This window comes from Amia ocellicauda, chromosome 22 (assembly GCF_036373705.1).
Source record: "Amia ocellicauda isolate fAmiCal2 chromosome 22, fAmiCal2.hap1, whole genome shotgun sequence".
In the NCBI taxonomy this organism is placed as follows: domain Eukaryota; kingdom Metazoa; phylum Chordata; class Actinopteri; order Amiiformes; family Amiidae; genus Amia; species Amia ocellicauda.
Window position 1 is genome coordinate 8,415,098 of NC_089871.1, and position 26,046 is coordinate 8,441,143.

The following is a 26,046-nucleotide window of genomic DNA, read 5'->3' on the forward strand; positions in this document are numbered from 1 at the left end:
CTGTCAGAGGCGCACATTCAAGTCGCACAAACAGCCGCCTGGCCCCCCCGACACACACACACACCCCAGCGCGGGAAGCCGCCCGCACCGCTGCGCACAGGCGGGGGACTGTTCTCTCTTCTGAAACAGAGGAGCTGCGTTTCGCCAGGCAGCATCAGAGAGACCTGCTGACACTTAAAGCCCCCAGTAGACACCCTTCCTGGGGGGTTGAGTTCATCCCAGCCGTGAGGAAAACGGGCAGTGAATTATTAATATATATTAGATCTATATTTCAAAGCAGCACTGACACACACTTTTACTTCTGTGCAATACTGTCAATCACATCCACACACACAACTGAAATCTGCGTGTGTGTAGGTATATATGAATACACATCTGAATGGCCAGTTGAACCTCTAGGGCCACCTAGAAAAGCGCAGACATTAATCTCAACAGGTTGTGAGACCAGATTGTGCTTCGCACAAAAGCAGTGAAAGACGGGCCCCCGGAGATGCCAGCCCAGGCCCTCGCCGAGGAGCAGAGCCGTATTAAAGCCACGTCACGCTCTGCAGTGAATCAAATGCCTCTAGAGGGGGGGAAAAAAACCTCTTTAATCACATGTGTGTTTGTGCAGCCGAGGCTCAGTCTTGTGAGCAGGAATGTGGGCCGTCCCGTGCGTGCCGGTGTCCTCTCAGAGCCAGAGGACTGTCTTCCTGTCCAGGGCGGGTCCCGGACGACACACCGGGGGTGGAGAGCGCAGCGCCAGACGCCTCCTGCTCTTTGTGCTCCACCGGGGAGTGGAAAAGAGGGGCGGGATGGTACCAGGGCCTCCGTCTAGACGAGCGCGGTGCTGCCCGTGTGACACGGCCGCGCTAGAGACACACACGATCCCGTGAAGCTGCCACAGTGGACACACACACACACACACACAAAGTCCATGTAATTAATGGACGGCACAACACAGCGGGTGATTGGCTGCCCCAGAGTGAAAATCCCACAGGAACCTCCAGCCATCCTGCCCCGCTACACCGGCTGGCTGGCTTTATTAATAGGTGAGTCACATGGCAGTTTCCATGGCCACGCAGTGAGTCGGTGTTCCACAGGGCAGGAGATAGAGGGAGAGAGAGAGAGAGAGAGAGAGAGAGAGAGAGAGAGAGAGAGGGAGAGAGAGAGGGAGAGGGAGGGGGACAGAACCAGACAGCACGAGGGAGAGAGCGAGGAGACCAAGAGCATTCCCTCACTGATGCCGCACACACACGCACACACACACACACGCACGTCTGCCTGGCAACACACTCTGATAGGACAGGAGTCGAGGAATACCCTGCTCTGTGGAAACCGAATCCTCCCTCCCCTGCTCAGTCTGCCTCCCCGGCGCTCCTCGCTCCACACATGGGGATGAAGGGGGGGCATGCGTCAGCCTCACGCACTGCCGACTCCCCCCCTCCTGCCCCCGGCCGCCGGCTCGGCCCGTCGGACGCCACGGCCCCCCACCGGCTCGGGGGAGATCGCCGTGTCACACCACACAGACCGGCCTCGTCTCCCCGCCGGCGCTCGATCGTAGGGTTAAGTAAATAAACGAGAGGCCGGCCGGCGGGGTTTTCTCATTTGCAGCAGAGCCGTTGGAGAACAGTTCCTCTTCTCTCCGCCTTTTTCTCCTTCTCTGCCAAGCGCCACTCGCACCAAAAGTGTAATTCACATCAAAGTACAAACGTCTCAAAATCGGCCCTGCGTTTCCTTTTTAATTCTTCGTCCCAAACGTCTCGATCTGCCCCGATCTGGGGTCAGAGCCCGGACGGGACGGGCTTTTCCGCTTCTCCCGGGGGGGCCGGCAGTGTGACGATGATACTGCCGCACAACGTACCACACACACGGCAGTCGGGCCTCATTCTGTTGTGTGAGACTATTATAAACACAGCAACTCCCACCCACACACACAACCTTTTAATCACGCTGGATGTGTCATCTATTCGGTTCTAGGAGACAGGGATTCCTCGCTGCCAGCGTCTGGGTGCCGTCAGAGGAGAGGCCCACAGGGAATCAGAGATGAGAGTCTGCAGTTACCATCTGTGAGGAGGAGGGAAGGGAGAGGAAGCAGAGACACAAAACTGTGGGGGGGGGGGGGTCCGATGCTGCCGTTGGGTTCCGTGTTCCGGTGTGGTCCGGCAGAACTCCGCGTTCCCCGCTACCCACAGGGCGGACGCTGCTCTCGGAGGCAGCGACACCGAGGTTTTGTGTGTGGAAAGGTGTTGTGCTGAGGGACGGTGCTGTCCTGAGCAGCTGGGCCAGGTTTAATGGGCCGCCCCCATCAGTGTAATCCCCTCCACAGCCACAGCCTTCATCGCAGATTGCCGATGTTGCCTAAACGCTCACACAACACGTGTGCGGCAGACGCAGCCGGGCCGCTCAGAGCCGCGCTGTCCCGAGAGATCTGCTGCGCCGCCGTCAGGATTTCAGACGGGGGAATTAATTCTAGTGTCTCCATCCAATACAGATTTAATTTGCATTTATATACACACACACACATATACACACACAAAAGACAACAATGCAGTTAACCCTGAACCAGCCATCTTAGGTCTCTGTGGGGGGGGGGGGCTGCAGGCGCAGATAATCCTCACAGTCCTCACTGGTGCCAGATTAATTCAAGTAGGGAACCTGCTCGGTGTCGGGAACTTAATGGACACACAACCCGCCGGCCCCCCGTGCTGCCCTCTGGGATTCGCTCTGCCCGGGGGTCGCAGGCCCGGCTTTGCTCTGCCGGAATCGGACTGCTTGCTTTTTTTCCTAGCGGTCAACTCAGCTGACAGTGAGTGTCTCGAGATTTCCTGTTGTTGCTCGCAGTCCCATCAGGAAGCGTTTATCGGCTCACACTTCCTGTTCGAGAGGTTACAGAGGGGGTAACCCGAGGACAGAGGGGGGTGTGGGGGTATTCTGCCTAAAAACCTCTGGAGGAAAGTGCTGAGGCAGCTCAATTTGGGTCGGATTAGTCCCGTACAGAGGAGCGAGTGTCTGGGAAGTGTTTATCGACGGATCAGAAGCTCAATGCATTTCTTTCTAAGCTCTCAAGGCTGGGCGCTGGCTCAGGAAGCTCAAGGCTGCCACCTAGTGGTCCAGTGTGGTCATTAAAAAACTAAATCCGAAGTGCGGTAATTCAGCTTTTTGGTGCATCAAACGGAGACAAAGAGGACACCGTGGGAGCGTCAATGGAAAGGGAAGCGCGTCCCCCTCGTCCATATTGACCGACTGCGACGAGACACCGGGAGGAAAGGACTCTGTAGCGGATTGATTCGCACAACGCTGTGTGAAACTCTGCAGCTGTGCAGGATCAGAAACCAGGCTTCTTGTGTTTTGTTTTCCACGGTAGTTTATATTGACAGTTCTGTGTCCGTCAGCAGCGGCTGACGCTCAATTGCAATTTGTGACTGAAGACTATGTAGGTATATATTTCACTTGTCAACTAAAAAGGCTCTGTTGGTTCACATTGTTATTGCGGTGTTGATATAAATGAGGCCAATCAGGATATTGCTGCCTTCTTCTCATTGAAAGAACATGCTCCCACTCCCGCTCCCGCTCCCACTCCCACACACCTGTGCACAAATGAACAGCACCTTTAGGCCATACATGTATTTTTTTTAAGAATTTATTTTTTTTAAATTAGAAAAAAAGTCAGAACCTCCAATTTCACAGACGGTTTCGGCACCCGGGCCCCCGCCGTGGCGAGGTGACTGACGGGGCTCCGGCTTCACTCCAGCGTCTGTGGAAGGTGGTGGTGGGGGGCCTCAGTCCAGTCACTGAACACGTCTGAACTGAGTCTCTGACCCATCCTCACTGCTGGACCAGAGGATCAGAGGTTCTGCTCGAACTAAAATAATCAGAAAAAGGTCAAACTGAAAAAGCCGCCCAGCGTTACAAACAGGGTCTCTCATCAGCACCGGCGCCGTCCCTCCGTGTCCAGGCTGCGGTCCGGTCTCACAGGGGGCTGGCCACCAGGCGAAACAGCTGGTTCTTCAGGAAGGTGCACAGCTGGTTCATCAGGTCCCGGTTCTGCCCCTCGACCCAGTGCAGCTCCACAGCCGCATCGCCTCCATCCTCCTTCACGTTCATCAGACACTTGAACAGGAAGTGTTGCTGCCCCCCCCCTGCACCGCTTCCTCCGGCTGAGGCTTCCTGCATTGCTGCCGCAGATGGGGGTCTGGTGACACCGCCTTCTATCTCCTCCTCCTCCTCCTCCTCCTCGCCCAGATGGTCGGCCTCCTCAGCTTCCCCCTCCCCGGCACCGCCGCCATCGGCCACTCGGGGGTCGGGGTCTGCGCCGGCACCGCTCTCTCCCGACTGTGGCGCCGCCGCGACCTCCGACCCCTGGCCCGGCACGTCCTGAGCCACCTGCCCGCCCGCCTGGCTCTCGTCGGGCTGTGCGGTGCCGCCGGCTCCCTCGGGGGGGGCTCTGGGGAGCTCCCTCAGCTGCCGCCCCCGGTCGCGCCGCCGCTGCCGCACATGGATCCAGCTGTTCTCCACAGCCGTCAGGAACAGGCTGACCTCTGACCTCCCACACGGCACACGCTTGTGCAGAACCTGCAACACAGACAGACGCGTCACAACACGCCTCACCGAACCCCCCGCGCACCGGTGTGTGTGTCAGTGTGTATTTAGCTATGTGTGTGTGTTGTGTTTTTACCCGGAGGTCAGTGAGGATCTTCTCTGTCCAGGCCGTGACGATCTCGGCGCTACCCGTCGCCGTTGAGCCCAGCGTGGCGACCTTTGCCCCCAGCTCCCTGACCGTGGGGCCGAGCACAGTGAAGGTGATGGGCTTGCGGGCCTTCTCCAGCTTCCGCTTCTTGGACGGGGGGGACTGAGCACAGAGCGAGAGAGAAATAAACAAGTGAGAAGGACAGAGAGAGAGAGTCTTGATCTGATCGTTTTCTCAACTGTAAAGGACAAGGAACGTCTATCTGCAGCCGCGCGTCTCTTGGCAGCCAGCAGGGGGAGCCAGAGCTCTCCGTCACACCTCGTCTGACCTCATCTCGAGCTGCAGAACAAAGCCCAGCTGCTGCGCTGGTTTTTCCATTTCCTCATTGCCTGAGCCACCAAAACAGCCTCAAACACAACACAGTCGGAGCTGCCATCGCCCTCTCGGACCCACAACACCAGCTCACACCAAAACCCAGTGAAACTCGACTCTGCCGCGATAGTTAATCATGTACAGGTTCTACGCTAATGAATGGGCTGTGAGTGATCAGTGTCTTCGCTCACAGAGTTGTTACGAAATCGTTATCGGCTCTGGTCGGTCGCTGTCCCTCAAACGACAGCCAGAACCAACACAGAGTCCCCAGATTAATCAAGCGCTTCATAGCGACACGTCTGTAAAACCAATTAAGATTAAAAATAAATTAATTAGCTGCGCCTTGCTTTGAAGATCTCTTTCAGAGCCTGTCAGGGAGATTAACCACTTCACACTGAGTAACGACCTCAGAGGGGCTGGTACTGGCCTCCGCCTAACAAGTTGGACAACCGTCTCTTCACCCGAGCGCTTGAGCAGAGAGCGAGGGTTTAAAGTGTCTGTCACTGTGTGTGTGTGTGTGTGTCTGTGTGTGCACGTGTGTGTTTGTGTGTGTGTGTGTGTGTGTCTGTGTCAGTGTGTCTGTGTCAGAGCTCCAGAAATGGGGTTGGACGTCCCCTTGCCAGTCTGTGTCTCGGATGTCAGCCTGGCCGAGACGTTGGCCCACAAGCCGAGACCCTGTCCTGACCAACACACTGTCTGGGCCTGAGACGCTCATAGCACACCATCAAAAGCAAACCCACACAACAATACACATACATGCCCTCACGCACAGACTGACAACAACTCCCCTGCCACGCACAACTGCCTGCATGCAGCCAAGATCCGACACACACACACACACACACAACCTGCGCCAGGCGGCACAAGAGGCCCGTTCTCCCGGAGGTGAGTGGAGACTGACGCGGTCCCCTCTGCGCGGTCTCCATGGAAACCGGTGGGGAGTCGGCGGAGGTGTCGGAGCACCTCGGAGAGCGGGAGCGCGTCAGAGCGACACACAGCACCCTCCCTCGCCCTCTCTCTTCACGTCTCAGGAGCCGGGAATAAACAGGAAGCTGCCCACGCCCAGCACTGGGACCAGCGTCACGCCAGCGTCACGCATCCACACACACAGGTAGGGCCCGACACAGGCATCTCTTCGACCGCAGAGCTGCTGAAGTGTCATCACTTTGTTTCTGTTTGTTTGTTTATTCAAGCAGGGCTTTAATTGCTTAATTGACCCCTAATTACACAATCGATGTTTAGTTTCTGACAGACAGGGATGCGTGTGGCGAATGAGGGACACAGTCTGGGTGAGGGACGCTGCGAGAGTGTGTGTGTGTGTCAGTGTGTGTGTGTGTGTGTTGGGGGGGGGTCAGCTTTGAGCAAACACTGTGAGCTCCAGCCCCCCCATTCCCTGGGCAGCCTAAATTAAATGAGCGCCACGTTAGGGCCGCACACGTCCTGGTAACGAGGTTAGGAGACGGATCGCTCGACCGCCCGGGCCTGACCTCCACCTTTAAACCACATTAGGGTTTCTTTCACAACCAATCTGTTCCGCTGGAAATGGTTTATTCTACGCCCCACCCAGTCCATCGGTACATTATCCTCGACAGAGAAGCCAATCAGAACTGACACGAATATCAAATCTCAACAGACAAACAATACACATATAGGTCCCTCTGCCTATGAATAAATAAAATACACAAACAGTAACAAACTTACATGAACAAATCATCCCACAGAGCCCTAATCACACTGCTGTCTTGTGGCACAAACAAATCAGTCTGGCACTGGCGCCGGCTGGCCACAGGGGGGAGCCTGCTCTCTGGGTTTCGCCCTCCCCGGGCGCTGCAGTGACACTGGCTCGTTTCACGCACGGGCTGGCGTCACTGCCGGGAGAGTGTGGCACCACAGCGACCCCCACCTCGTCACCGCAGCCCCGCCGGGCCCCCGGAGGGACACGGACGGCCGAGCCGAACAGCTCCGCTCTCACACACACTGACCGGCCGGCGCCCACACAGCCCTATTTTAAGATCTGAGGGATGAGAAGATGACATCAGCAGAACTATTCACATGTTCGTCAAAGTGAAAGGTTGAATCCATGGGCTGCAAACACGTCCTGGGCGTCACAACAGTGTGGATATCAATTTACTATTATTCTCCGCTGCACAGAGTGTGACCCACATACACGGCCACCTGACAGCCTCACCTGCCTCCCAGCTTCACAGATAGGAACCGACTGGTGCTACACAAAACTACATCCCTGTTCTGACACAGTGGGCTCCGCAGGGCGTTGGTGCACTTTGCGTGAACCTCAGTGAAGCCCTTCGAGAAGAAAACGTAAAGATAGCGAGGCGACCGCAGGCCGACAGTGTAAAAGGAGCACAACGTCAAAACCCCCTGAAATGTCTATTGTTCATCCGGATTTTCTCAAGTCATCTGCCCTGAATCGCTTCTCTCCAGAGAGAGTGGGACAGCATAGTGTTTAAAAGAGTTTGAGCCCCCCCTACACACACACAGGTCTCAGAACAGCCTGTCTTTGTGTTCCTTTGTTTTCTTCTCCCTCTATCTCTCTCTCTCTCTTGTTAAGCCTGCCATTCAAAGGAGGGAAAAAAATCAATAAAATCCATCACAGTAGCCAGTCTATATGTATATTGAGTACCTCCCTCTCCGTCTCTCTCACTCACTCACTCACTCATGCTCACGCTGACACACACATTCACACTCTGACTCTCACACAACTCCGCCAGTCCTTCCAGGGAACTTGCTAGACAGCTTTTAGTACCTAGCCTCCCTCAGCATGAATCCCACCCCCTCTCTTCTCGGCCACGCGCCCCCCCCCGCCCCGCACACCCCCTCTCACCGTCCTGGCCTGCAGAACTCCTCGCTGACCCCAGACCGGTCAAACGCCTGGCCCAAAGCAGTCCGGTTACCTGGTGCTGCTGGTCAGGCGGTCATTACCGGTGTCTGTGAACCTCTAAAAGCTCGAGACTCGGGTTCAATACGCAAATAAAGAGTCGAGCAAACAACGGGAGGGATATACAAAGGGACAAAAACATAGAGACATGCTTTTCCAGGGCTGAAATGAAAATACAGGGACACCAATGCCCCCCGCCAGAAAACACACACACACACACACACACAGACATGCAGACAGGCACACAGACAGAGCGACACACAAACACAGACACACCCCTCGTCTTCAGGCAGCCTCTCGACACAGTGGAGACGGGCTCTGTCCAGCAGGGGGGGAATGTAGGGCAATCATTCTGCACAACTGCCTCACAACGAGAGCGAGTCCCACAGGGAGAGAGAGCTCTAAAAGATCAGCACAAATCTACCCTCAGTGTTCTCTCGCTCTCTCTCTCTCTCTCTCTCTCTGTGTGTGCGTCTCTCTCTCCCTCTCTCTGTCTGTCTCTGTGTGCGTCTCTCTCTCTCTCTCTGTCTGTCTCTGTGTGCGTCTCTCTCTCTCTCTCTCTCTCTCTCTCTCTCTCTCTCTTTCTCTCTCTCTCTCGGTTGCGTGTCACACTCATAGCCCCGGCAACTGTTGCCAGGATACGGCAAATTAGGAAGCACAACAGCTCCCTTGAACCAGGTTAAGTGCCTTTAATGGATTGGGTGGGAATGCATTATTTACATTCCCTCAGCAGGCCACCGTCCACGCCCCCTCCCCCCCGCACTCACACGGCCCGGGATCTTCATACTGGGAGGGTTGAGCCACTTGACTCCCCGTCCCAGGCTTTTCTTTTGCCACAATTTTTTTTCTCTGTCTCACAGGCAGATGGTGACGCATTCTGAGGAACGTCATTATGAGAGGTTGCCTGGTGTGCCCCCCCCCCACTCCCATTGCTTTCACAAAAAAAGACAACTGAACCTGCAGAGCGGTGGCTGTCGAGAGGATGTGGCACCACTGACTGCTGTCCTCGTGTGATCCCCCAGCTGCCCCAGCCCTATGTCTGTCTGTCTCGCCCTGTCTCTCGCTGTGTCTCTCCATGTCTCCCTGTATCTCGCTGTCTCCCTGTCTCAATCTCTTTCTCGCTTTCTCTGTGTCTCGCTCAGTCTGTCCCTCTGTCTGTCTGTGTACCAACAGGACTAACCGGGACGTTGACATCATCACAGAAGCTCCAGGCCAGCGCCCAGCGCATGGTCCTCCCTTGGCAGAACTCGGTGTGGGTCACTTTGGGCACCTGCAACGAAAAACACCAGCCGTCAGTCACTGTTGCGGGGCGTGGCACGCATACACATACAAATATCATACAGATCATGTGTGTGTGTCACAGAGCCAGGGCCTCCTCTCAGCCCTGCATTGGCCTGTGAATATGAAGGCAGGTGTCTTATCCAAATCGAAAGAGAAACTAAACTAAAACGAACAAATAAACACTCTGATGCCGAGAGAGAGAGAGAGAGAAAGGGACAGATCCAGACAGCATGGGGTTGGAGGGAGCATTCCCTCACTGGTGGCACACACACACAAAAACATAATTAGCATTTTAATTAGCCTCCCATTAAGACACACGCGGGGAGGACAAGGCGACACACCCCCCTGATCGCGGCGCAGCTCGAGGGGCGTCACGGACGATCCGGGGTGACAGCGCCAGCTCCCGAGGACGCGGCTGACTGACAGCGCGCCTAATAAACCCGGACTGGTGGCGGCGCCACTTGTTCACGGGTAATCGACACCATCGGCAGCCGAGCGACCATCTCCTCCGCCCCTCCCCGCCGGACCCCGTGCATCTGGTCCGTGTTTGAAGTCGTCTCTGCGGTATTTACCCCTTGTTTCCTCAGCTCCTCCTTCAAAGGCGTCAGGCTGCACTTCTTTCCCAGCATGCAACTGTACCACCTGTAAACACAGAACAACAGCGTCTCTCAGAACCTCGGCCTGGAAGACAGGCAGCCGGCCGAGATCAAAGGGCGGGCGGGAGACTGACCCCAGGGCTGAACTCTGGGCATCTCAACATCTCGGGGAACAGTTGAAGTGGCGGTTTATTTGTGGGGCTCAGTAATTAAAAGGGAGTTCACTTTGTAAACAAGATAAATGAATATATGTTTTGAAGTCACATACGAGGCCCACAAAAATCAATACACCCTGAGCGAGACAAAAGAAAGAGCCCAGCCGGGTCAATATCTGTAAAACCTTGAGGGGGTGGGGTGGTGGCAAATAATTTGCAAGTCAACAAAAAGCTTGACAAATTGTAAATAAGGAATTTATTCCGAACCGCTCCCCCCAGAGAACGACAACCCCTTCTATTACTTCTCTCTCACCTCTTCGTCTCTCGGTGTGTGGGAACAGTCTTGAGTGTGTGTTTGTGTGTGCCGGTATTTGCATAACATGTGTGCGTGCATGTGTGTGTGTGTGTGTATCCCATGACCTCTCACTGTCTCAGTAGCGTGTGTAAGCATGTACGTGTTTAAGGACAGTTTATTACACCCTCTCCAGAGCGCAGGAGACTACTGACACCAGGCAGGACGGGGCTCCAAGTTAGGGGCCCACGTGAGCCGAGGGATTGTTATTTATTTATGCATTAATTTAATTCACCCCCCCCCACCCAACACATGTAAGTGATCCAGCCCGGCTGTCGGCCGAATCCCACAGAAGCACCAACGCTGACACCGGCAGCTCCGCCTCCCCTGGTGTTTAATCAGGACTCTTGAATTCGCTCTTTGTTTTGTGTGTTTGTTTGTTTTCTTTCTCACACCACGTCTGGCTCGAGTGCGGACATGTTACACAGCCAGCAACAAACACACACACACACCCCCTACGATTATCTATTGATTTATTTCCCATCATTGTCATTATTATGTATGTATTAAGCGTGTTCATTCTGCCCCTGTGTGTTAGGGGGCTGGCAGGGGCACCTGGGGAGGCAGCGTCCTCGATGCCCGCGCTTGGCACCGTAAGTGGGAGAAGTGCTCTTTAAACGGGAAGCCAACAGGAAGCCCCACATGTCAATCGCACTCGCCACCCCCCGGTCCCCAGTGTGCAGCCCAGGTGTGTCTATTCTAATCATCTCTAATCGCACGGCCGCTCCCCCCCCCCAGTGCGGCCCCTCCGTCTCAGTCTGCCGAGCCGCTGACAGCTCAGGGTGGGGGGGGGGGCACTCTGCGCACAGCTGCTCCCACTGGGCTCCCAGGATCCAGCCATTGTAATTGTTTACCCTGTCTGCCAATTAATTAAACAAACTCCGGATGACAGATCCATCCAGGAACCCATCTGCACCGGCTGCAGCGTGTGCTGTCACACACATACACACACCCACACTGTCACCCACACTGTCACACACACTAGAACACACAACATACACACAGAGAGTGACATACACACATACAGACACACACACTGAGAAAGACAGTGACATACATACACAAGAACACACACAGTGACAGTCACACACCCAGACACAGTGACACACACACAAACACACACAAACACACACACACGAGACGCACACCAAGCCACTGACAGCTCCGGGTGGGGAGCTGTCTTTCATTGTCTTTCTCTCAAGACACATTTACAGAGAGGAGTTGTATTATATTTTAAGTTTTTTTCCCCTTTGTCGTGCCAGACAGAAGCCAGAGAGCAGGACCTTTAAGGTTCAGTGTCAGGCCTGGCCTCCCCTGAAGACCCAGTCCCTTCTCTCCTTCCCTCTCCCTCTCTTCCTCCTCCTCCCTCTCTCTCTCACCGGAGCCTCTTCTTGAGCTGCAGGCTGTCGTGGATGATCCTTTTCACAAACTCCAGCTCCCCCCCCTCCGCCATGATCTCCGTCACCCCCCCGGTGTTGACCGAGCTGGGGGGGGGGCGCCGCGCGTTCCTGGAGTTCACACCCTGCGTGGGGGGGCATAGAAACACAGGCATGAGTCCCCTGACCGGCACCATCTGAATCACCTCAGACAGCGAGCGACAGGGTTAACGCCGCCGGTGGCACACGGCACAGAGGCGCCCATCTGTCTGTGCCACAGGCCTGGAGCCACACTCGAGGGAGCGGGTTCTAGTGCCACCGGGTCCCCCACGCCGTCCGTACCTTGGCTTCCAGCTGGTTGGCAAAGAAGGGCGGGTTGCACATGCAGAAGTCATAGACCAGCGCCGTCTCCTCCTTCAGAGCGTCCATCAGCAGGGTCTTCTGGGGGACCTTGACCACTGCGGGGGGAGAGGAGAGGGGAGAGAGAGATAGTCCCGATTCCTCCGCCACGCAGGAATGCCAGGAATCAAATAAATACATTAAATGATGCCAGAGCGAAGGCCAGGAGACACGGGGATTCTTTTGATCAGCTTTAAAAACGATCTAATATGAATAATTGCGCCTTTAGAGTTTGTCATAACTGCAGAGGATAAAACTGGTTTAAACCAGAGAGGAAAAGAATAGGACAGGGAGTGAGAAGAGACTTAGGGACAGAGAGAGAGAGAGAGAGAGAGAGAGAGAGAGAGAGAGAGGGATAAGGAGGCGGATCGGTACCCTTTATGAGGTCGGAGAGGTGGTTCTGCTCCACGTTCCTCTTGGCGTAGTCGTAGCAGATGTCGTCCACCTCCGTCGCCAGGAAGTACCAGCCGTTCATGGTGGCGCCCAGCAGCGGGTAGATGCAGGAGGCTCCCGTACCTGTGGACATGACCCGGTCACTGTCTGCCCCGATGCTGCCCCTTGCCCGACAAGGCCCGACTTATTTCATCAGCATCGGCTCAACAATCACACTAACAGTGATGTCATAGCCCCACCCTTCTGAGAGAGACCAGATTATCTGAGATCTGTTATAGGCGTACCACTATGAAGGAACAAAGCCACCTGTGAGCCCCTCTATTCCTGGCCCCACATCCCTGCGCAGCCCCTGCCACAATGGGGGGGGGGGGGGGGGGGGCGCAGCTGTCAGTAACCCCAAACAGCAGCTGTCTGGCCCGCGGCCCAGCGCAGTCCTCAGACACCTATTCCCAGGGGCCACTAACATGATCATCAGGAGCAGGGCGCCCCTTAGTTTTTTTAAAGTACCAAACGCCACCTCCCTTCTACACCCAACACCCCCCCCACCCTGTGAAGGCTGCCTGTGTGAATGAGTCTCTCACAGCCGCCCCCTCGCCCCTCCGCACACAGGCTGCTCAAACAACACGCAGCCTCAAGGGGCGACAGGATGAGGCGGCAGAAGAACAGATCTCTCGGCCAGACCCCCAGACAGCCAAGCCCCAACCCCCCCACCCAGAGACTCTGCTCCATAAGCCCCCTCTGCGCCGGGCGTGTCTGGGAAAGCCAACGCGCTCTTATGTGGGTTTGCGGCCACCTGCCGGCACAGGGAGCACTGCAATCCCCAGCAAACAACAGCGGGACGGAGAAAGCCGGTTAATGCCTTCGAAAAACCGAGTCCAAGTTAACCCTCGCAGGGCCGATGCCTGAGGAGAGCGCGGTGCCAAAGAGCCGAGCGCCGCCAAAAGCACACCGACGGAAACCGGAAGAAAGCTCTTCTATCCGGTACAATTTAAACTCGGCATACAAAATACACCCGGGTGAGTGTGTGTATAAAAAGAACACAAAGTAACGAGGTATGTTCAATTAAAACACTAAAGAAGGCGTCTGAATCGAGGGACTCGCAGGTAGGGGACACAACGGGAGCCTCTTCCCACCCCCGCCCCGCCCTTCCCCACGGTCTCACCGATGTCGATGCCTCGGCGTGGGCCGCCCCCTCCGATCAGGTCCTCCACCCAGTGTATGTAGTTGAGCCGCAGCGGGACGGTGGGGATGAGGCGCTCCAGCGGGATCTCGATGGTCAGCCCGAAGTCCTCCTTCAGCAGCGTGCAGGTCAGGGCGCGCACCGCCTCTGGCTCCTTGAAGTTCAGGCTGGAAGACACACAGCGTGGGGGGGGAGAGTGTCACTGACAGGCCGTCATGGAGAGGCACAGCTGATTGAGACCAATCAATCCGAGCTGCACCACAAACATAAGTGCTTAAGACACACCTGAGGCGACTAATCGTTTATGCAGAACTACATTTCAAACCTGCCAAGCAGTGCCCGTATTTTCTCACGGACACTGCCGGGCTTTGATTTCCCACAGTCCCTGCGATTTGCGGTCCGTCTCCCGTCCGCACCGCGACCTCACTGCACCCCTCAACACCTTCACTGCTCTCCTATCACTGCTGAGCCTTTACCAGGGTGCCCAGCAAAGGCAACAGAGTCAATTCTCATTCACAACGACAAGTACGAACACGTCTGCATGCAAAGACCTACTGTATCCCCCTCACACTGACAAAACTGCTTTCTATCACCGGGACAATTATTTTATTTATCACACGCTGCCCCCCTCCCCCGATTTCCCCGCGCCTGGAGATTACAATTCAACAACGCAGATCATCTACCGCGCGATTAGGGCTGAAAAGCTCTTTTTCTTTTTTCTTAGACCAACGATTCGCCGCTTTCAATTCACACCTGCCGTCGCTATCGAACGTGCGCTGGTGATACACACGTCTGGCGCCCTTTCGCAGGTGTCTGGGTCCCCGTGTATAAGCAATTTCCCACATCCTGGAAATTATGTTTTGACATTTCCCAGGTCTCCTCAGATGTGTCTGGTCATGTGACACACTCCCTTGCGTTCCTGTTACTCTGCCTGCCCGGCTCAGAAAGGCCCCAGAGAATGATCTGCCCAAGACCTGTCTGCTCGGCCAGTCGGACCCACACTGCCATAACCGACGGGCAGCACTGGGCTCACAGTAAAGGATAATCAGAGCAGACTGGATCACTAAGTTACTGCACTTGGCTGCTTGAACACCACTCCTGACACAATTCAGCCACGGTTCAGCACCGGATGCTCACGTTCCAGTAAACTAGAAAAAGCAGTCAAGGATTTTGATGATTCAATTATTTTTATTTTTTCTAAAGCATGTATCTTAAACCACGTACCAATCTTACACAGTCAACGGGGACTGAACCCAGACGCTTACAGCTCCTTCTCCGCACAGCTCAGGGGGTTTACAGTATCCCTGCAACCAGAACCAGAGCCCGAACATGGAAATGTGTATAAAAAAAGGTGATTTTAATCCTTTGAATGGAAATAGATTTTTTTAGAAAGATATAATAAATAAGAGTGGAATATGCTGACTTCAGGGGCAGGGACCTTCTAGGAACGGCGAGGTGGAGAGCAAATCAATAATCAATACACAACTCATTTCAGTGCATTTCACCGGGACTACGGGTTAGACCAAATCGAATCTTTAACCGAATCGCACGGTACGCAGACACTTCATACTATTCATACAACGAGACACGATGAGGTACAAGTTCATAATGTGCGATTCCCAGGTGTGTCACTTCTTTAAAAATACATCAGACAGATTCCGGTTTGAAAATGGAAACGCAGCTCTAAGCGCTGGTAAGCGAGCAAGTAATTGTTTGGGAATGACTCGAGCTCCAGTGGGAACAATTACTCCTGAACTGAATCTGGAGGAGATGCTTATCAATTCCAAAATTGTACCCTGAACGCCTCCCCCGCCCTGCAGCCCTCGCAGCACACGTCCACCGATCACAAATTCCAGGTCTGTTCTTCCCGACGGGCTCTCACACCTGATCAATACTGCCCCCTCCGCACCAGAGCACCTCAGTCCAGAGCCTGGGCCTATATTTAGATCCTAATTAGATTGCTTTCTCTGTCTCTCTGTCTCTCTCCCTCTCCCCCTCTTCTCTCTCCTCTCTTGCTCTCTAAAGCCAGGGCCGTCTCTCAAGCGCTGAGACAACAGCAGACAAGAGCGCCGTCTCCATAGAAACCACGTGAGTATCTACAAATACGACAATGCCGCTTCGAGATGCAGCTGAAGAGATAGGGGGAGAGGGGGAGAGAGAGAGGGAGGGAGAGAGGGAGCGGCCGCAATTCAAAGAGACAGTGCTGTCATCCTGAGACAGAGGCCAGATCAGGCCCAGGACTGTGTGTGTCAATCCTGCCCCTCTGCCCCCCTGAAGACAACCTACAGCGCCAGGGTGAATCAATGCCCTGCTGGGGAGGGAGCGGGATGGTGCGGGTGTTGGGGGGACGGCACTCAGGGGTATTAGGAGCACTGTAGCAGGTCCTCTAACCCTGCAGCTCCCAGTGCCCTCCTCTCAACGCCCAGAGACACTCGTAATCGAAACCTACTTATTATTTAAACCAATCCTGTCATTCACATTCAAAGAAGGTCTGTTTTCCAGCTCCTGGCTTCACTGAAAAGGCACTTCTGAAGGTTACCCCACAGAGACGGGGGGTCGGTGACTCCCCCTGGTTTGGGGGGGTGATTTGTCTTGGTTTGCGAGGGACTCGGGCGGCGAGGTCGGCTGGGGGAGTCGGGCGTGAAGGGCAGAGCAAGCGAGGAAAGTGCTGAGCCAGCAGCACCGGTGACGCCTCGCTGATACAGACATACTGCTGAGGCACGGACTCCTGGGGCCGAGCTGAAGTGTCTCAGTCCAGGGCCCCACGGTCCCCTCAGTCACACAAGCCCGTCTCGGCCTGTATTGCTGTTGGACAGTGGGAGCGGGAAGGTGCCGAACACAGCCACGCTGCGCCGCTCCCCTCGCCCGAGCGCCAGCGAGAGAGAGGCTCACCGGAGACGCCAAACACACACTGCAATTACCGTAATTACCCCCTTCCTCTCCCAAAGCGCGGCCCTGTGGGGCAATCACGTCGGCAGTTCACTCTGCCGTTTGGTCTCGCTCTCGCGCTCCTGACAGTGATTCCCTATTCTTGTTTTTATGAAAAGCAAAACAATACAAAAAACAAGCGAAAGACAAGAGCTCAGAAACCGGCGCTTCAGATCAGCCGTGTGAGGCGTCGACAGGCAGGTTCTCCTCCAAAGGAAACCCGTCTCGTGTATTTGATGCAGTTCCACGCGAGAGATCAAAGCCACGCGGTGCCGAGCGACATCTGAACAGTTTGTAAATCTTAATTGCTCCGGCAGCTCGGCGCTCCTTGCTCTTCTTCTCTTAAGACATTTATGCTAATGTCCCAGGAGACATTTACAATCGGTTAAAAGACTGACATGAGATAATTTACTTTAACTATTTTCTGTATATGATATTATTACTATCATTATATAATTCACTTCCTGTTGTTCATAACGTAATGGATTAGTTCAAATTGACTAATCTCTCTGTATCAGTGAGGTACTTGTTATTATTTACGTTGGGGATGTTAGGGGCTTTTCTTTGGGTTTCTTAAATCTCACGTGACCCAGAAGAGTGCACTGAAATGGCATGGCCTGACGCCGCACCTGCTCCGTCTATCGATTAAGAATTTCCCTGCTGGAGATTAAATGCAAGATTTATAAAAGTGCTGGGGGATTCTGCGGGGGGGGGAACAAGCCTGATATGTCATCCTGAACTTTCATCTGAACACCTCCCAGAAGGTGACTGCAGGGAAGCGGCTGGACTCAATTTCAACAGTTCACACCTTTTAATGCGATTTTTGCCACCAAACATTATCCCGGTCTCCCCGCTCCACGCTGTAAAACACCCTGTCAGAGCCGTTCCCACCGGGCCACACAAAACATGAGGATTATTGATCGCGCGTCGCTCCCTCTCTGTCGCTCTCTTCAACTTGTCATTGAGAAAAAGGTTGCTACATCTTTGTCTCAGGTGGCATCAGCTCAGAGGGGTTCAATCCTGCTTGTAAATTCCTCAATAGCAGGCAGGGCCCAGGACTCAACAACACCAGAAGGATCAAGGGCAGGTATATCAAGGACATACGGGCGAATAAAACAAGGTCAATTAATCAAGAGAGCCATTTCACTGCCACTTAATCGTCTCCATTCGTCATGACGAGCAATCGGACCAGGCAGGAGCCGGGGGAGTCCGCCTCAAGATGGATGGCGTCAGTCCCGTGAAATTATAAGCACCTTTTGTTCCTCCGACAGCAGACAGAACCCCCACAGATCCATCACAAGAACCAGAAATACAGAAAACACACGGATACAGTGTTGACGTGAAAGGACAAGACACGTCTGCGTTGTGCCACCGCCGGGCACGATATTGACAGGAGACAGAAATCAGGTCTCTCCGCTTCCTCTCAGACTCTCTCCACTGCACAGCCTACTGTGACTACCTCCAAAAAGGCAGACAGTAAACAGGGCCCTCCGGGCACTGAGAGCGGGGATGGGGTGAGGGAGAAAAACAAAAACTAAACTCTAGTCAATGCCAACTTTCCCAAAATTGGAGAAGCTCCTCTAATTAGGAGCAGGGAGAGCCAGCGAGCCGGAGCAGCCGGTTGGGTTTCAGAAACCTGTGCTTATTAATCAAAAGCAGAAGCCGGTCGAAGCAGGACCCCTCCACAACCTCATCAAACAACCCGCCCAGCACGGCCGCGCCGAAGAGCCGCTCTCTGGCGCTCGGATACCTGCCGACTCTGGCCTTGAACCCGGCAGGCCGCCGAGCAACACGGGCCACGGTCTTCCTGGCACAGACAGCACCCCTGAAGCACTGTGCTCTATTTCTTCTTTGTTTAAAGAACTGTAATTTCAGATCAAAACACAGCCCGGACAAAAGAAGAAGAAAAAAAACAACAACGGTGAGACAGTTCTATTTATCTGATCATTTATTCATTCATTCGTCCGGCTCTGGAGACCGCAGCACCGCGGGCAGACGGAGCGAGATTTCCTGCTCTGTGATTGCCGTGGATGTGCTGAACCCGTCTCTGACAGACAGGCAGGGCCCAGGGCAGCAGGCCTCTTACTGTCCGTCAGTCTGTGCATCTGCCTGTCTGCTCCTCTCCCACCCCCCCACCCCATCCATCCATCCATCAGCCCCGAGCTCAGGAGTCCTGGCGGCTGCAGCCAGATCATTAGGATCATTAAAATGGGACCCTTGGTTAGCAAACACAGTGAGCACGATGTATATTATTACTGGACACGGATGTGGCGGGGCGCTGCTCAGAGGCACCGCGGCTGGGGAGGGGGAGGTTTCTGCCGGATTTTCTCTCTGTTTGAAAGCATTTGTCTAACACGCACTGAAGGGATTCCTTCTCCTTTTAGCCTCCAGTGGCAGATAACAGATCAATCTCAGACAGCCCGACGGCAATCCCACAGTGCACCACAGCACGGGCCAGAGCAGCCGAGATACCACAGAGGGGAAGAGGCTGAGAAACACAAGAGCTCTGTGCCGACCGATCCGACTGAACTGAATTATCCTCCACTGACTGCTGGAGCCCTCGACGACAGGTGAGGCCCGAGACGGGATACGAAGATGCAAATTACACCCCGACTCCGCCGGGCCCACTACAAGGACCCCCTTTCCAGCAGTGTGAACACTTTTAATAGCTGCCAAGGCAAACAGGCTGCGAGAGAGCGTATTTGCTCAGAGTGACCCTGAAGCGATGCAGCCGGGTCTCGTCTCGCAGAATCTGAACACTGTGCCGAGGCATTTCAGAGCCCAACGCGGCTCTCGCTCAATCTGCCCCCCGGCACCGACAACAGCAGCGAACCCCGATTCCTCCCCAGACTGCCGTTTGCCTCTTCCACTTGTTTTTAATCGCTCTCTCTGTGAATCGCACTCCGGCTTTCCAACGCCCTTCCCCCAGCCCTGCCAGGGTGTCTGGTAATATACACACAAGCCCAGCGCTGCCAGACACATAACTCGAAACCAGGAAAGATGTTTCTACAAACGTCTTTTGTTGTTGTTGTTGTTTTCCTTCCCCCCCGTAGGTTTAAACGAGTGAGCGATTGGCCCAAAACACCAAAACGCAGAGGCCTGTGCCGCTCCGGCCGGCCGAGAACAGCTCAATACCTCTCGTTCAGGAAGCCCGTGGCGATGGGGGTGGTGAGAGCAGCTTCTCAACTGTGTACCGAGAGAGACGAAATCCTGGTTATACAGCGATTTGATCCGGTCTCATGTCCCCCCGCTGGCAGGACGGACAGAACTAAGGGGGAATGGAAAGAGAGTTGCAATCGGAGACGATGCCTGTTCACAATTCCCATCCAGGGCTCCAAGCATGTGTTAGTCACCTTGGATTTTTTGTTTGGGGACTGAAGCGTGTTTTGGTTCCCTACAGACGACCCTGTGGTGTTATCAGTGTGCGTGTCAGAACAGAAACAGCACTGTTGTCTCGCACAATCTTTATTGTCATTATTAGTAGTAGTATTATTATCCATTCAGACAATCTCTACCTTCTGCTGCCAGTTTCCGCGCTACACAAACCAAACTTCATACCGAGATCCGACATGATACCCAGACGGTTGCTTGTGCGTTTTACCCGATTCGATCGATAATTACCGAGTCATAATAATAAAACTGAGAGTGAAAATAGCGCTGGGATGCTCAGAGTGAGTGAATTTCTGTCCGTCCTGCAGCACACGCTGTCTGCCCTTTCCTTATTGAGCTCGTAATTGCAAATTAACGGAGTTATAATGTAAAAATGTGTTAATTTCTCAACTGGGTGTTATTACCAGTGTATAATCAATTATTGTGATAAGTAGTAGTAATAATAATCACAATCATAATAAGATTCAGCCAGCTGTCAGTGGGAATAATTACACTAGGGAGTCTGCATTCCTAAACACAAACTATAAATGTCTTTACACAGAAGGAAAAGGTATCTGATACAGTTTCTCCATGCATTTCATATTACTCTTTTGTTGATCTTTAATCAGATTCTTCAGGGAAAATCACGTGCCTCAACTTACTCCTCCCAGGGACAAAGACACCCGTGCAATCAGCATGTAAAACTGAGCAGTGCTGACAACACACAATGAGCCGTGTGAGTAACAATCACGGATTCACCCTATAAAGGAAGGCAAGTCTCATCACCGATAACCAGCTCTCTTTCTTTTCATTTCTTTCGCCCTCAAACTCCCGGAGCGCCGAACTCCCCCCCCCACTCTCAAAGCAGCTCCTGCGGTGTATCGACGGGCTCAGCCTGCCTTCTTGAAGATGGACATCTCTATAGGACAGCCCCCCCCCACCCCCAGCACAGCCCTGCAGGGCTATTGATTTTCATTTCTAGAACTCTTTTCCTCCTGCAAAGAAAATCTTCACAAAAGATAATAATAAAAGCAGCCCTCGATCACACAGCATACGAGATGCGTGCCGAGCTCCACGGCCTTCAGAGGCCTCTCGTCTGCAGGACCCCGCAGCTTTCAGCCCCACTGTCTGCCCTGACCGGGAGCAGTGCTGCCCCTCGCTCAGACAGGGCAGAGACCTCTCCGACTCACGAACACCCCCTGGCCGGTGCCCAGAGCAGCAAACGGAGACACACTGCAGTCAACTGGATCTCACAATAGCTGAACTTTCCTCTCTAATGAACACAACAGACACATATGAATGCATGTCTGGGCTTCTGGAGCTAAACATGGAGTAAAGAAAGTCGTCACAGGCCCAAAAAACAGAAAACCAGCCGTTGTGAGTCAGAGGCATCACAAACACCCGTCATACGTGACGTGATGATTACAGTGGTAGGTTTACACACAAACCCGGGCACGCTGTCCTGCTAACCTCGGAAATCTAGCACAGACTCACTACGCGTTTGTCAGATTTACTGAGAAATACCGTTTTTAAACAGGTATTATGTTGGATCTTTCTTTCCTGGGTGTTTTAAGGGACTTTTGTGGTGCTCCACTGCGTTTGTCAAGCCAGTCAGCTCTCAACGAAGTCGACAGGACCTGGCTGGGAGAGGGCCTATCACCAGGGCCTGTCACCGGGGACTAAGATCTAAACATCTGTCCATTTTGTTTGTATGAAACACACCCACAAAAGACGACTGTGGATAAAACCACGGTAAATTGTAGGAAAGCAAAGTGAACCTCGTGATGAAGCTTGGAGGGGTACAGTATAGCGAACCGTGCTGCAAACATCAGACAAACCGTCCGAAAAGCAGAGCAGCTGCCTGGCGGAGGTAACTGGCATTAAGTACTGTGGCAATCTAGTCACAAGGGGCAGATCCTTCTTACCCCACTCTGCCCGTCAGGTTGGTGTGGACGTGTTGCTGGAATTCGGGATACTTGGAGGCCAGGTAGGCGAAGTCCGGAGGCTTGTCTTTGTATCGGTTTCTAGGATGCATGGATTTATTCAGGGCCATCCTGTTGGTTGGGGAGTATGGGGTTGGGGTGGGGGGGGCGGGGGAGAGAAATGAATCATAAACATAATAACGAGTCAAATGAAACACAACACAAGTCAACAGAGACAAAACAGGCAGTTTGCGGATTATGAGGAATTTCAATCAGCCGCGAACCCAGGCAGTGATCAATACTATCTGGGGGAGAATTCTCGTTTCCCCGTTTGCTCGTTTCATATGCGGGATTCATTTTCTCAGCTCATTAGAGCATTTTTTTGAATTGAATTTGTTTTTTCGCATTGGAATAAATCACTGTAACCCCCTGAGTGTCTGTAGTATATCAGCAGATCATTGCTGAAGGAGGGGAACATGGTGTTTTGTAGCTGGACAGACTTGTGTAGGATTGAGATCACAGATGGAAACTGGGGGGAAATAACCAAACTCACAGCAAAACCATGCAACCCCATTCCTGTCCTCTGTGTTACAGAACTGATACAAACCCTCCAGTAATCAAGGTCATTGATTGGCATTATGTATGATTATTTTATGTGGGATTTAACATCACGCTTTACAGAGTATTTTGTATTTATTATAGGTTATAGCTTTATTATGCAACATAGATTCAATATTCCAGTCCCTCTTGGTGACTGTGGTGTTATCAAGCTGTGCCACAGGTGCACTACACATGCGCACAACACCGATACACAAAACAACACCGACATGAACACAATGTATATTCTGAAACACATAGACAAGAATAGACCAGTGAAGGGAACTGTACTTGCAGCTACATGCCGTGCAGGAGCTGTGTCATATTTCTGTATATATACGTGAGTGCCACTGCTTTTGGTGGAGGGAGGAAAGTTGTTCTTGTTCGTACAAGTTGTGAAAGATTCACTGCATGAATCCCACTGCCACCACCTCTCTGCCTGCAGATTATCTGAATACAGCAGGTAGTTTATGCACATTTTTACAGCACATCTACATGCATGAGCAGCAACCTGTGCAGGCAGTTCACTCAGAGTCCATGCACACACGAAGGCAGGCCTGTATGAACTCACACTCACTCTCTCTCCATTTTACACATAATTAACGTGCGAAGCGAAAGCAACAGACACCGGACGCGCACCTGGGGTCTGAGCGACGGGGATAAGGTAAGACACGACAGAGACGCAGGCGCAGAGTCCGGGACAAGTCGTCTCTCCAGAAGTAAACACAGGCAAGTTTCTCTCACGTTGCTCCCGCGTTGCGGCTCATGGCTGTGTACGGCAAGAGCAGGGAGGAAGCTGCTCCCGGCGTCGCACGGCAATGACGCGCGGAGCCTGTCGTTGACGTCACTGTACGGCACAGGCGAGTGGAAGTGGCAGCAGAGGGCAGAGGCACATCTCCAAGATTAAGGTCCAGCTGCTGCAGATAGGAAATATAATATCACAGCCAGTACCGCTAAACACGACATATAGAAGAATATACATATGATCAGACGCTTTTAAAATGTGTTAAAATACTCAAATAAATATAAATACTCATAGAATGCATACAGTTGCCTCAGTCATACCCTTGTTTAAGTATATATATATATATATATATATATATATATATATATATATATATATATAGAATTTAAAGTATACGGAGATATTTGGTCTACTCTGCATGTAGCAAGACTTTTTGCATGATCTATTGTTCAGTGTGCAGGTGGATATCAGTGATAGTCTGTAATCGAAGCAGTCACAGCAATTTAGGTAAAGCAGTAGGTGTATCAGTAACAGTATGTCAAGGTAAGTGGTTAGTAGCTGTAATATTATAGCAGGTAGGTTCATGTTCATGGTAGTATGCAAGATACTATACGTATGTATAGTATTATTATAAGTAGTAGTAGTATTACTAATACACAAACATAAATAGTCCATATAGTAAATCATAACCCCTTTATAATATGCAAATGCGAGCCGAATAAGGAACAGAAAATGTGTTGAGTTGGCAGCTTAAAGGTGTCATAAGCGAACAAGTGTACTGTGGTAAGAAATCTGTAAAGTGTGGTGCAGCATGGTAAAAACATGGTAAAAGATGTGGAAGATGCTACAGTATACTAGACACATGAACACATACAATTCTTCTTCTTATTATTATTTATTAGCAGACGCCCTTGTCCAGGGCGACTTAGAAAATATCAGAGCAATAATACAGTGCAATACAATAACGCAATAATAATACAATGCAGTTCAGGCATAATCCATTTTACAAATTTAGAATTTACACAAGTGTATAGGAGATACAGTAAGCAATATATAAGGTCTTACAATCTAGATCGTAAAAGCTGTAAAAGTGCAGGCAAGATGTTAAGTCAAAGTTAAGAACTAAGGGAAATCACATGAGTACACAGGCCAAAGACTGCACCCCTGCAAGAATGCACCCGTTTATTTCATTTTAAATCCTGTGTTGCTGTGCATAGCTCTACGCAGACATGATTTAAGAGCTATATAAAAGCTTTTAAGATGCTTTCCATGTATACTGATTAACAATGCATATTTAGGATGACCAATAGACTCACAAACATCCACACACGTTGAAACATGAAAAGCAATACACAAATTATTGTAGTGTGTCGAAGTGTCCGATGTGTAATGGATTTATTGACCACTCTACCCTCATTAACATATTAATCTAGATGCGGGGTTTATCCTCACCCAAGATGGCGGACTGATACCTCACACCGCGGCACAGCAAATTCGGACATTGGCGATCTTGTCTTTTAAATCTCTAAGGTGCAAACGCCCAGGGACGGGACTGTGACTGAAGGTTGTAATAACAATGGTAACCTTTTCTTCAACACGCATAATTTGATAATCCCGACAGCACTGACAACATGCATGCACATGTTCACCACGTCCTGCTTTAATTTAATACTTTGTGAGGAATAACGTAATTATTTTGTTGCAAATAAAGTCGTCTCGGATGCTTGGAAATTGAATGGGTGTCACTATCAAACCTCCATTTGTACTGTAGACACTTTTGCCTTCATCTTGCACTGAAGTCTGGACATGGATGACTGATGTTCCCGACTTTCTTCACTTTCCCCCCGACCTGCAAACCATAGTGATGTGTCATCAACCTCAAAGACGCGTTTTAATTGGTTCACTTTTAATTAACAGCCCCCTAACACATTCGTTTCCCCCTCCTCGTATCTGAGTGAGACCTCTTAATTACAGGACTCAAACGGATCTTCTGCATGTGCTAATGTGAGATGTTCAATGAATAATGGATGCCTTCAACACTGAATGTGTTTTTTAAAGAAAGGCTCTCATTACACTTCACAGGCAGCCCCGTGTTAAAAAAAAGATTGGTATGTACCCCCCCCCCCCCCCCCAGTTAACACACAGTACATGTTTTTAGTCTTCCGGGACTGTGAAGAACATGCTACCATTTCTCCTGATCAAAATGGAAGCCAGGAGAAGTCAATACATACATACTAAAGACAAGACCTTAGACACTGAACCTTTTGAACAATTGAGTTGTTATAAATGAGATAAACTTCATTTAATAGAGTTAATAGCATGTAGTAAACAATGCTGGTTTAGCATACTAAATATATACGATGGATGTACACACACGGCCTTACAGGATTATTGATCTGAATCAGCTCTATCCAGTGAAGGCCGAGTGTGAGATTGTGTTGTGAGTCACTGTGGCCGGTTCTCAGGCCTGCATCATGAGTCTGGCAGGAAGCCCAATAAAGCACACTCACGCTTAGTCACAATACTGGAAATGTGGGGGACAAAATCTTCATACTGTATATATTAGTTTACTTCTACTTGAAACATAACTAGAGACACCCCCTACATGCAGATCGCATATAGTTTAATTATAATATTTCGTAGTTACTCCAGTCCTCTTCCTCTTGGTTCATGAAGGCGTTTTCTTCTGCCAGTCGGTGCCTCTGCCCATTAATCACTGGGGCCCATGTTAATAATTAAAAGTACATTACACACATATGAATATTTAACATCTCCAACATATTGTGGACTGATCTCATTATCTGTCTGTAAGAAAT

The 26,046-nt window shown here is 51.9% G+C and overlaps 1 protein-coding gene across 1 annotated transcript; it reads right to left on the reverse strand.

Annotated features, from left to right (window-relative positions):
• Positions 1-3,606: 3,606 nt before the first annotated feature.
• Positions 3,607-23,291, reverse strand: mettl16 (methyltransferase 16, N6-methyladenosine). Its single transcript, XM_066695744.1, has 10 exons — positions 23,125-23,291; positions 21,892-22,020; positions 13,652-13,836; positions 12,472-12,612; positions 12,040-12,155; positions 11,701-11,843; positions 9,791-9,860; positions 9,118-9,207; positions 4,658-4,831; positions 3,607-4,554 (listed from the first exon to the last, which is right to left on the reverse strand). Exons 2-10 carry the CDS (start codon positions 22,017-22,019, stop codon positions 3,952-3,954), a joined length of 1,650 nt encoding a protein of 549 aa, XP_066551841.1. The 5' UTR covers position 22,020; positions 23,125-23,291; the 3' UTR covers positions 3,607-3,951.
• Between the last annotated feature and the right edge of the window lie 2,755 nt (positions 23,292-26,046).

Coding starts and splice junctions, on each gene's coding strand:
- mettl16 (XM_066695744.1), bottom strand. CDS start 22,019: ATGGCCCTGAATAAATCCATGCATCCTAGAAACCGATACAAAGACAAG. Junction 13,837..21,891: donor AACCTGACGGGCAGAGTGGG/GTAAGAAGGATC, acceptor TGTGTCTTCCAG/CCTGAACTTCAAGGAGCCAG. Junction 4,555..4,657: donor AGATCCTCACTGACCTCCGG/GTAAAAACACAA, acceptor TCTGTGTTGCAG/GTTCTGCACAAGCGTGTGCC.